At 34.2% G+C, this 13222-nt stretch overlaps 1 protein-coding gene across 5 annotated transcripts in view; it reads right to left on the reverse strand.

Moving 5' to 3' along the window:
• The window catches only part of ECT2 (epithelial cell transforming 2), a 68055-nt gene that overhangs the window by 33925 nt on the left and 20908 nt on the right, over positions 1 to 13222 (reverse strand). For all 5 annotated transcript variants that reach the window (XM_018047650.1, XM_018047647.1, XM_005675305.3 and 2 more), the window contains 2 exons: positions 9705 to 9824; positions 557 to 625 (listed from right to left, as the gene is read on the reverse strand). In XM_018047650.1, coding sequence (XP_017903139.1) covers positions 557 to 625; positions 9705 to 9824 — 189 coding nt within the window. The remainder of the gene's footprint in view (positions 1 to 556; positions 626 to 9704; positions 9825 to 13222) is intronic.

Genomic DNA, 13222 nt, shown 5'->3' on the forward strand with positions numbered 1-13222 from the left:
AGGAGACCTTAGAAATCAAAACTAAATAAGAATCCAAGGGACTGAAACTTATCTGGTTGGAATGAATCATATCCAAAGAGACTGAAGGAAATTTATAAATTCTGTTTGTGGCACCTCATTCAAAATTAATATACTTTATTTAATAAACTTAACCTATGTTTCTTAGAGAAGAAACAGTTCATTGGAAGGTTTTACGCAGACACAACGACAGTACAAAGTGCTATCAACTAAAGAAAGAAAAAAATAAAACTCAACTGTAGAAAACTAAAAAATCATTAACCTATGGCTGTTTATGATAGGCAAATAACATGATATATGGTAAAATGACTGTAACACAACAGTTAATAATAAAGATGAGCTATCAGGAAAGTGTTGGATTGTCTATGGAAGGCATGTTTCAGAAGACAAGAACACTTCCAAAATATTTTACAAACACAACAATGCCTAAGTTTTTTAAAAAGTTCTCACATTTAAACAGGTAACTTTCATTCCCTGCCATTTCTTGATGAGATGATACTTTAATCTGAATACTTAAAAAAATAAATAAAACTCTTACATATTTAAGAAAGATATCACCAATGCTTTCGCTCTCATCCCAATTAACAATAAGGTCTTCAAGATCATCCTGAAAAAACACAAAATGAGACAATAAGTGATTCTGGCAATCACTTTAGCATCTCTTAAAATCTGAATATTCCTTTAAAAGACATAATTTACAGAGTACCTTAATTTGGCATATATAACAATAACATTCTTTCTCAATAGGAAATTAACTTTTTGACTACAAGAAAAATATCCTTTGAAAAATAATTAAGAAAACATAAAGAATGTCAAATCAATAAGACTAAGTCTAATTTCCCAGTATGATGTGGAAGTATAATTAATTTAACTGTACAGCTGATTGGTTCACTAAAGAATTAATTAATTGTAGAAAAGCACCCTTGATCTTGGCTGCTGAAGCATCAGCCATTAGAAACTGTAATCTAAAAGAGGTCAGCTAACGTTACTTAAAGGGCCAAATGGTAAATATTTTAAGGCTTACAGGCCATATGGTTTCTGTCATAAGTCCTCAATTCTGTCTTTGTAGAATGGAATCATAAACAATATATAAATAATAGTGAGTGGCTGTGTACCAATAAAACTCTCTTTATGAAAGTAAGCGAAACTTTACCAAAATGCTAAACTGGCTGGATTTGGTCCATTGATCTTTCCTAGGCAGTAAAATTTCTCAATCAGCATCCTAAAATATTACTTATTTGTAAAAATTTAGAAGATATTTAAAAGCTTTCTGAGATAATAAAACCAGATGATAAAATGAGATGGCAAGAAATGACTAACTGAAATTCTAAAAGTAACTTTAAAGTAGAAATTAATCAATAAACTTATACAAGAGATTCTCAAACTGTTACATACAGACACTCTCCCAACAGATATTTTTAGTGGGATCCATAAGATTAAACTATTTTCATTACAATATCAAGGCATTATTTGACTCCTTGATTCTCTCATAAGGATACAACATGGAGGCGACATGATGTATGATACCGCAATAGAATGAATTAAGTAGACAGGAGAAACAAGTTTTTCTATTGAGCCAGACAAAAAAAAAAAAAAGGCAAAACAAATCAACATCACTCTTCACTGTTTCTGTTTTGGAAATTACTTACTTTCAAAAAGAACATGTTATTTATGCTACCACATAAGGAGTCATTATTATTAACGTATATTTTTAAAATTGCATGAATTCAGTTCAGTTCAGTTGAGTCGCTCAGTCATGTCTAACTCTTTGCAACCCCATGGACTGTAGCACATCAGGCCTCCCTGTCCACCACCAGTTCCTGGAGCTTGCTCAAACTCATGTCGATTGAGTTGGTGATGCCATCCAAATCATCTCATCCTCTGTCATCCCCTACCTCTCCCACCTTAATCTTTCCCAGCATCAGGGTCTTTTCAAATAAGTCCGTTCTTTACCTCAGGTGGCCAAAGTATTGGAGTTTCAGCTTCAGCATCAGTCCTTCCAATGAACACCCAGGACTGATGTCCTTTAGGATGGACTGGTTGGATCTCCTTGCAGTCCAAGGGACTCTCAAGAGTCTTCTCCAATACCACACTTCAAAAGCATCAATTCTTTGGCACTCAGCTTTCTTTATATTCCAACTCTCACATCCATACATGACTACTGGAAAAAACATAGCTTTGACTATAGGTACCTTTGTTGGCTAACTAATGTCTCTGCTTTTTAACATTGTCTAGATTGGTCATAGCTTTTCTTCTAAAGAGCAACCATCTTTTAATTTCATGGCTGCAATCACCATCTGCAGTGATTTTGGAGCCCCCCAAAGTAAAGTCTGTCACTGCTTCCATTGTTTCCCATCTAGTTGCCATAAGCGGTGGGACAGGATACCATGATTTTAGTTTTCTGAATGCTGAGTTTTAAGCCAGCTTTTTTATTCTCCTCTTTTACTTTCATCAAGAAGCTCTTTCATTCCTCTTCGTTTTCTGCCATTAGGATAGTGTCATCTGCATACCTGGGGTTATTGATATTTCTCTCCTGGCAATCTTGATTCCAGCTTGTGCTTCATCTAGCCCAGAATTTCTCATGATGTACTCTGCCTGTAAGTTAAATAAGCAGAGTGACAACATAGCCTTGACATACTTCTTCCCAATTTGGAACCAGTCCACTGTTCCATGTCTGGTTCTAACTGTTGCTTCTTGACCTGTATACAGATTTCTCAGGAGGCAGGTCAGGTGGTCTGGTATTCCCACCTCTTTCAGAATTTCCCACAGGTTATTGTGATCCTCATAGTCAAAGGCTTTAGTGTAGTCAATGAAGCAGAAGTAGATGTTTTTCTGGAACTCTCTTGCTTTTTCCATGATCCAGTGGATGTTGGCAATTTGATCTCTGGTTCCTCTGCCTTTTCTAAAACCATCTTGAACATCAGGAAGTTCACGGTTCACGTATTCCTGAAGCCTGGCTTGGAGAATTTTGAGCATTACTTTGCTAGCATGTGAGATGAGTACAATTGTGCGGTAGTTTGAGCTTTCTTTTGCATTTCCTTTCTTTGGGATTGGAATGAAAACCGACCTTTTCCAGTCCTGTGGCCACTGCTGAGTTTTCCAAATTTGCTGACATATTGAGTGCAGCACTTTCACAGAATCATCTTTTAGGATTTGAAATAGCTCAACTAAAATTCCATCACCTCCACTAGCTTTGTTCGTAGTGATGCTTCCTAAGGTCTACCTGACTTTGCATTCCAGGCTGTCTGGCTCTAGGTGAGTGATCACAGCATCATGATCATCTGGGTCATGAAGATCTCTTTTGTATTCTTGCCACCTCTTCTCAATATTGTATATCCACATACAAAAAGATGATCTTTAAACCTTCACCTTAGCCAAAAATGAACTCAAGATAAGTTATAGATCTAACTGTAAGAGCTAAAACAATACAACTTCTAGAAGAAAACATAGGAGAAAATCTTCAAAATCTTGGGTTAGGCAAAAATTTCTTAGACATAACAGCAAAAGCACATTACATTTAAAAAAATGGATAAACAGGACTTCATCAAAATTAAAAATTTTGGTACTTCAAAAGACACCATTAAAAAAATGAAATATGCAACAATAGGCTGGGAGGAAATATCTGCAAAACACATAGCTGATAAAGGACTTGTACCAAGAATTTACAGAGAACCTTTACAACTTGGTAAGCCAACACACAACCCAACCAAAAAATGGGCACCACATCTAAGCACACATTTCACAAGGATAATATACAAATGAAAAAGAAGCAGATGAAAAGATGCTCAACATCATTAATCATTAGGGAAATGCAAATAAAATCATTTTATATTCTAGAATGGTTATAAAGGAAAACATGTAAGTACCGGCAAGAATGGACAGAAATTTGAACGCTGATACATTCATTACTATTAAGAATATAAAATGATGGAAAAACCTGATAAGTTTCTCAAAATTTTTAAATGAAGACTGCCAATATAACCCAGCAATTCTACTCGTAAGTATCTATAGAAGAGAATGAAAACACACCAAAACAAAGATCTGCAAACAATGTTCATATCAGCATGATTCATAACTGCCAAAAACTGGAAACAACGTTAAGTTTCTATCAACTGGTGAATGGATAAAGAAATGCAGCATATCCTTATAATGGACTACTACCTGGCCACACAAAGGAACAAACTACTAATATGCTAAATCATAGATGAAATTCAAAAATATACTAAGTTAAAGAAGCCAGACATAAGACACTATCTATTATATATTTATGTTTATATGGGATGTCTAGAAAAGGCAAATTTCTAAGACAGAAAGTAGATTAGTGGTTTCCTGGACCAGGGCTAGGAATGGGCATGAAGGATCTTAGTGGGTAAGACGAAGATGTCCTAAAATGTACATGGTGACGGCTGCCTGATTTGGTGACTTATTAAAATCACTGAATCATATATTTTTAAAAAGTATTTTTAAACTTTCTGTTTCAATTTCAAAAACAATTAATACGAATAAATAAAACCCACATAAACCACAGCAATCCACTCCAGTACTCTGGCCTTGAAAATCTCATGGATGCAGGAGCCTAGGGTCGCTAGGAGTCAGACACGACTGAGCGACTTCACTTTCACTTTCATTCGTTAGAGAAGGAAATGGCAACCCACTCCAGTGTTCTTGCCTTAAGAATCCCAGGGACAGGGGAGCCTGGTGGGCTACCGTCTATGGGGTCGCACAGAGTCAGACACGACTGAAGCGACTTAGCAACAGCAGCAAATACAAGTTCCTCAATCATTTTTTAAGAATGAAAAGGGATCCTGAAACCAAATAATTTAAGAACCATTATCCTATACTCTGGGCTTCCCTTGTGGCTCAGCTGGTAAAGAATTCGCCTGCAGTGCAGGAAACCTGGGTTAGATACCTGGGTTGGGAAGATCCCCTGGAGAAGGGAAAGGCTACCCACTCCAGTATTCTGGCCTGGAGAATTCCATGGACTGTAGAGCCCATGGGGTCACAAAGAGTCGGACACGACTGAGCAACTTTCACTTCACTTCACTTCACATCCTATACTCTGCAAATTCAGCAAAGTCAAATGGGAAAAAATTTACTTTCAGTAGCATTAAGGTGAACTCAAGCAAAAATAATTAAACAGCCTACAGAGTCAAGAATTAAGATTTAACTATTTAAAATTGCACTTGAATGAAACAAGAGAATAAAAGGATTATAGATAAGAATAATCTTGGAACAATATAATGCAGTGAATTCTAGCACTGACTAGTCTGTTTTAAATACTGGCTCTAGAGCCTATTAAGTGTTGTGCCCTTGGGCAAATTACTTAACCTATAAGTGCCTCAATTTTTTATTCTGAGAAATAAGTATATAAATGACTCCTATCTTATAAAGGATTAAATTAGCTAATATTTGTATAGCACTTAGAAGAAACCCTAACAGAGAGTAGTGCTCAGTAAGTTACTAGTAACTATCTTTTCCTATGTATTTAATATAAATATGGGAGATATTTAGAAAACTGTGATGTAAAAGAGAAAAACCTATAGCTCTGCAAATATAATCTAGTGGTACATTTTTAAAGTGTAAACAATTACAGGATGGCGGTATATAGTTATATGAGACCACTGCAATCAGAAAGCAAAATAATCTCTAGGCCACCTGAAAAAGTCTACTGTTTCTGGTTAACCTTTAAATCCTTAAGCCTGTTGATTAAATAAAGATCTCTGCCCTAATCACTTGGTCAGCTCAGAGACTAAGTAATAAAGAAACTAAGGCTTAGAGAAATTAACTTGCCCCAAATCACACAGTTGTGAACCAGTATTCACACTCATGCTTGTCTGACTCCAGATTCCACGTCATTCTACTAGACCTATAGCACAGCTATCACCATTAGAAATGGGGAGTCAGTTGGGCAGGTGAGCCCCCAAGAGTATTAGTCATACTGCCGTCATTTCTTACGATGTTTCTGTGGGAATATGCTTGACTCAGTTTAGTACAGACCCTGGGACATGTCTCCTCCTTGTCCATATACAATTCTCCATAGGATGCTCCCAACATTACCTCCTGGCAGTAAGAAAGGACAACTCTATAGTTCTAAGACATTGAGCATAGAGCTCCCAAAGCCTATTTAAAAAGTAGAGGAAGCTGTAAACAGATTGGCCTAAAAAAGTTAAGCTCTTTCTTTTCTTCCTTGCTAAGATTTCTTCTATACCATTACCATCTACTTTTACACAAAATGGGTTTCTCTTCTACTTAGCTCACTGCACAAGACACCAAATCAGCAGATTACCCAATACAAACCTGTTCCTGAAACAAGTTCAAAGTACCCTGAGACTTAACACTAAATTAACAAATAACAAAGCATAAACATAGAAAGAAAAGGTCCTCCCTCAACTCCTCTTTCTCTTTTGTTTCTTCATGCTGCTGCTGCTAAGTCACTTCAGTAGTTCCATATAAAAGCAGGCATTTGCCCATCAAGAACCAATGCTGATTAGCGCTGTAAAGGAAAAATTCACACACAGAAAAAGATGCTGATAACAATCTCAGACATCCTCATCTTAAGCTAACTATTAGCATGCTACAAGTTGCAGACAAATGAAGAATGAGGCTAAAGCTGTACACATGACAAAATAAATTTAACTTCCAGTCCTGATTTGGACATTTAAAAAGTAGCATGACCAATATTCAGTCAATATCTACTGACACAAATCTAACTGCCAGAGAGTGGTTGTAAACACAGTGGGTAAAAAATGATTTTAATCCTTCACAAAACAACCACTCATGATTCAGACACTACTATCCCCATTTTACAGAGAAGAAAACTGAAGCAATTAAATAAAGTTAACTTACTTTGAACCCAAATCTACTTTATTCCACAGTCCAAATTTGTAACAACTATGCAATGTTATAAAATACAAATACCAGTGCTTCTTAGGAATACCATACCAATGTGATATGAAAAACTGTACAAGTTTAAGCCATATTTACATGATTTACTCATTTACATACTAAAAGAATGTATCTATAGCATGATAATCAAGAAGCAATATAGCATTAGTAAATTAGGACATGGAAAGAACCGAAATGTCCATGAATTAATGAATGGATAAAGAAACTGTGGTATATACAATGAAATATTAATTAGCCATGAAAAAGCCATTATGCCTTCTGTAATAGCATGTATAGTCCTTGAGGGCATTATGACACATGAGATAAGTCAGAGAAAAATAAGTACTATATAATCTCACTTACATGTGGAATCTAAAAAAATCCCACAAAAAACAAACACAAAAATCTCATAGGTACAGACTGGCAGTTGCCAGAGACGGGGGAAGGAGGGTGGGTAAAATGGGTAAAGGTGGTCAAAAGGCAAATTTCCAGTTATTTTACTTACTCCAGCCTGAAGATGTAACGTAGAGTATGGTGACTATAGTTAACAATGCTAATTTGTGTATCTGAAAGTTGCCAAGAAAGCAGAACTAGAAAGTTCTCATCATAAAAAAAAAACTGTGTGGTGGTAGATCTTAACTCAACACTGTGGTGTTCATTTTGCAATACATACCCATATGAATCCATTATTGCTGTATACCTAAAACTAACACAATGTTACATGTTAATTTTATCTCAAAAAAAAGGGGGTTGGGAGCAAGAAAACATAAGGGTTTAGGAGAACAGACTTTGAAGTCAGACAAAAAAGGGTTCAAAGTCAATGCCCAGCATTCATTAGATGATTGACTTTAGAAAAATTATTTAATCTCTGTACATAGCAGTTTCACATATGTAAAATGTAGACAATTATAGTATCAACTTCTTGGTAATGTTCAGTGGATGTGGCAGTACCTGACAAAGGGCAGGCTACATTTAAAAGGAGGAAAAGAAAAAAAAAATGCTATGCAAAAAAAGACAAAGAAAATACAGCATAATTTGGGGACTATTTGGGTTATGAAATTATAGGTATTTTCTACTTGTTCCTTTTCTCCTTTATTTTACAAATAAATGTTTGACAGCACATATTGGTTTCGTGGTAGGAAAAAAACCACAGGCTTTAATATTTTAAATGCATGACAAACCTGAACTTAGCTAAAAAACAACTACTACTTGAAATATTGGTACTCCAAGTTTGTAGAAGAAGCTTAAAAATTTGGGTTACACATTAGAAAACTAAAGGGTAACAATCGTTTTCAAAGCTCCAGTGACTCACTAGTGAAGGAAACATAAAAGCAGACACAGATATAGAGGACAACTAATGGCTACCCTTGGGGAGACAGCAGTGAGAAGGGCATACAGCGACAGTGAGGGCACACAGGGTTATTATGAGATTATATGAAATCATGTATGCAAACTTTTCAAAACTGTAAAGCAACATAGAATTTAAATAACCGTTTATTCAGTAAAAAAAAAAAAAAAAAAAGATATTATCAACAAAAAAAGGTCCAGTGAATCAGAGAACAAAATTTGCCAAACTGAGATTATGATTCTGTACACATAGAAAGTGTATAACATTTTACATTAGATGGGCATTTGCATGCCCAGAATGGCTACATGACTGACACCAAGTGATCTACAAATTAGCAAGTAAAACACCGAGATGAAAATCTGCTTGCCATTCTACTCTATCTTTATACCTCTCAATGTTTCTCATGAGGGAAAAAAAAAAAAAAGACCATTCCAAGAAGACTTTACTCTTCAAATATTCAGAATCCTAATTGGAAATAGGGATAAACTAGCTTGAGATTCCATAGCTTTTTAATCTTTTAAGAAAAGACTCCTTCAAACTTACTTGTAAATCTAGAAACAGGTGAAATATGGTCAAGGATTTTGAAAAAATACAAAATATAAAAGCATTAGATAAACTGCATTTTTATTAACTTACAGATCTTTCATATTTTTGTCTACAACATGCACTAAAATAAAAAGTAAGTTAATGTATTTGTTTGAAAACATTCTATAACTCAGACTGATCATTTTATTGTAACACGGAGTAAACATCAGAGAAAAGGTAAGTTAGCAATAATACTGTGCCTCAAATAAACCTCACTGGCTATGATACTGCCGCAAAGCTGTTATAAACATCAAAACAGGTTGTTCTGAGAAGAAAACTGATCAGTTGTGCTCAGGCATCATATATGAAGAGGAAATAAAGCTAAATTACTTTTAGGAGTTCATCTAAATCTTTCCCCAAATTACTTTACTATGAGAGATTGATACCTGGAATCCAGGGATCCTTCAACAAAGGAAAATTATTATTAAAAAAATAGACAGCATTGTCTTTTACAGTTTTGGCATTTATCTGACTATATAGGTAGAGAGAGAGAGAGGAATGAATGAAATGATCTCTAACCCTTTCCAACTTCCATTTTTTAAACAAACCAAACAAAAACATACAACCCAAGATGAATAGCAGTAGAAAAACAAGAAAAATAGTACTAGCAAACACATTATCTTAATAGAAAAGACTTTATAAGGTCTAAAGTCCTTGTTTTCAAATTAATCAAAGTAAAAACACAGGTAGCAGGAAAGAAATATTAATAAGGTGCTAGAGCAAAGAGGCAAATGATTCAAAGGTATAAATGAGGGTTAAAAAGTTTTAAATACAAAATTTATTTAGCTAACTAGAAGTACATGAAAAATCACAGGAAATATACATAATCTAAAAAGAATTACTACCACACTAACATATACAAATTTACCTTTATCTTAGTGTGCACATCAAGGATGTCTGGAATACTACCAAAAATAGTCTTAATTTCTTCTGGTGCAAGGATAGGCCCACCTCGTTGTCCTTCCTCTTCCAATGGCACTTGAAATAACTAAAGGGAAAAACAAGACTAGATTAGGTAAACTGGAAGAAGAAAAGAATTTTTAAAAATCTAATATACATACAGCGATAAAGGAGAGATAAGATATTAATGGAAAAGAAAAATATTTCTTCCTAACCTAAATTTGATACCTTTTCTCATAACATTTTCTAGTCTATTTTATCCTATTGATTTATACATCTATGTGTGTATATATATACATAATCTGGTAACAAAATATTAATTAGAATCTAGTAAAAGTTTATCACAGTTCTACAAATCATTGAAATAGTGTGATACAGAGTAATTTCTACTTTTTTAATTCAAGTTACTAAGGAAGAAAGCAATAAGGAATCATACTCTTAATATAGGTACTAAATATTTTGAACTGATAGCAAAAAAAACTTGGTTTAGGGGAAAAAGACTGGTTTTGAAGCTAGAAGACCTGTCTGTATACATGCTGCTGCTTCTATCAATCTTAAAAAAATGCTCCTACAACTAGTTAAGTGAATTTAGCAAGGTCTTAGGATACAAGGTCAGCACACACATGCATGCAGGCACACTGAAAAAAAAAATTTCTATAAACCAGTATTGTACAAACTGAAACCGAAAGTTAAAAAGCAGTATCATTTACAATAAAAAACTAAAATGCTTAAGTATAAATAGAATAAATCACGTACATGATGCCGAAAACTACAGAATGTTGATGAAAGAAATCAAAGAAGACCTAAATAAACGAAGACATATGGTCATGGATTGAAAGATTCAACACAGTAAAAATGTCAGCTGTCTCCTACCCCCCAATTGACATAAGGATTTACCCTAATGCCTATCAAAAATGCCAGGACTTTTCATAGATAAAGAAAATCTGATTCTAAAGATTCATGTGGAAGGGCAAACAGCTTCTTACTATCAAGCTCCAGTATTCAAGATTGCACAACACTGGTGAAGAGAGAAACATTCAAGATCAACAGAACAGAATATAGACTCTAGAAACAAATCCATGCAAATTTTTTGACAAAGGTGAAAAAGCAATTTAGTGCAGGAAGGCTAGTTGTCCAACACATGGTACTAAAACACCATCTGCCATAGGCAAAACAAATGAACCTCAGCCTAAATATAATCTTTATACAAAAATTAACTCAAAATTAATCATAGACCTAAAGAAAAAACCCACAACTATGAAATATTTAGAAGAAAACTTAGGAGAAAACCTTGTGACTTAGGCTTATGTAAAGAGTATTTAAATATGAAATCAAAAGCATGATGTATAAAAGAAAAAACCTGATAAACTAGACTTTATCAAAACTAAAAACAACTCAGCAAAAAACTTACAACAAGAAAACATGTTATAGAATAGGAAAAAAATGTCTGCAAATCACATTATCTAACAAAGAACTATATTCAAAATATATAAAGAATTCTCAAAACTCTGGAAAGAAAACAGTCCAATTAAAAACAAGTAAAATCTTTAGTTATTTTAATTAAAACAAGATATACAGATATCAAATAAGGACAAAGATGTTCAGTATCAGTAGTCTTTTTGAAATGTAAATTAAAGCCAGGATGAGATAATACTACACACGTTTGAATGGCTAAAATAAAAAACACTGATAACATAAAGCAATGGTGAGGACATGAGCAACTGGAACTTTTACATGTTGCTGGTTGAAGAGCAAAATTGTACAGCCCCTCTGCAAAAACGCTTGATGATAAATGGCAATCCACTCCAGTATTCTTGCCTGGAAAATCCCATGGACGGCGGCGCCTGGTAGGCTACCGTCCCTGGAGTCGCAAAGAGTCGGACACGACTGAGCGACTCACTTTCACTTTCACTTTGAAATCAAGCATTACTTACCATATGATCCAGCAGTATCACTCCTAGATGTTTACCCAAGAGAAATGAAAATTTATGTCCATATAAAACTTGTACACAAATGTCTGTAACAGCTCTGTTGATAACCACTCAAAACTGGAAACAACCCAAATGTCCTCCTTTTAATAAGTCAATAGATAAACTGTGGTACATCCATACAGTGGTATACTAGTCAGCAAAAGGATCAAACTATTTATACACACAAGTTAGATAAAACCCAAAGGAACAGGTTGTATACTATGACTCTATTTTATGACATTAAAAAAAAAAATTATAGTAACAAAGAAGAGATTAGTGATTACCAGGAGTTGGAATGAGAAAAAGGTATGACATAAAGGAACAGTAACAGAAGTTTGTGGGAGAGATAGAAATGCTAAATGTATCAAAGAGTCAATTTTACTTCATAATTAAAATTCTAGTAAAAATAATAATGTATTATGGGTTAACATATATAGAAGTAAAATGAAAATGGCACAAAGGCCAGGATGGGATTAATGAAAGGAAGGAGGGAGGGAGAGAGAGGGGAAGAAAATAAAGAACACTGTAAATAGTAAGAAACTTCATAAAGATGATGAATTGTTCTTACAATAAAAAACACATATATATATATATTCAGGCCTTCCATTTTTGCAAGTATGGTGAGCACCTACTTGCTGAAAACAAAATAGTGAAGTAAGAAAAACTTCTGCCTAAATATATCAACAAGCTGACAAGAAAGTGACGTATCTTCAGAGGCCAATATCTAAGTGAAAGTAGAAAGCTGAGTACTAAACCAACCTTTTTCCCAAAGACATTTGCCTAAATCAATGAAAGTTAAGCTTCACCTATAAAAGCCTCAGTGAGAACAGAAGACCCATACAAAACCTAGATTCCAACATATTAACAACTTTCCAGTAAAGTCAGAAGTATGTTTAACCAATGACCCAGAAATTCCAGATTTCTGCCCACAATATGTTCTCAAGCAGCCATGAGTAAGAACACTCACAGAAGCACTACTAGTAACAGTAAAAACAAACAGCAATGAAAACACCAAAACAAATTCCAATGTCTACTAAAAATAAAAGTTAATTAGGTGGATATAATCATACAGGAAAATGAATTACTGCCACATGCAATGACACAGATGTATCTTAAGAACATTTCCATCAAGTGAAAAAAGCAATTCACTAAAAAATATATACTGTTAACATTTAGACAGTTTGATTTTATACATATATATGATAGATCTATCAGGAAAATGGTGAGCACAAAACTCCAGGTAATGGTTATCTATGAGAGAGGGAAAAGAAACTAGATTGGGGAAAAATGTAATAGAAGATGCAAAGATATCTATAACCATTTATAAGCATTCCTTTATATAGTCAACATTTCATTAAATAGCCTAAACAAAAATATTCAGACTATCAAAACACATCAAGATTAAAACTTCTCATACTCTTAAGACACAATATCTTGAAATATTTTTACTGTTTTAATCCCGCATATAAAATTAGTTAGCTAAAAACTCTGATTCTACCTTTCCAATATATCTCAA

The sequence above is a fragment of the Capra hircus genome, chromosome 1, assembly GCF_001704415.2.
Source record: "Capra hircus breed San Clemente chromosome 1, ASM170441v1, whole genome shotgun sequence".
In the NCBI taxonomy this organism is placed as follows: Eukaryota; Metazoa; Chordata; class Mammalia; order Artiodactyla; family Bovidae; genus Capra; species Capra hircus.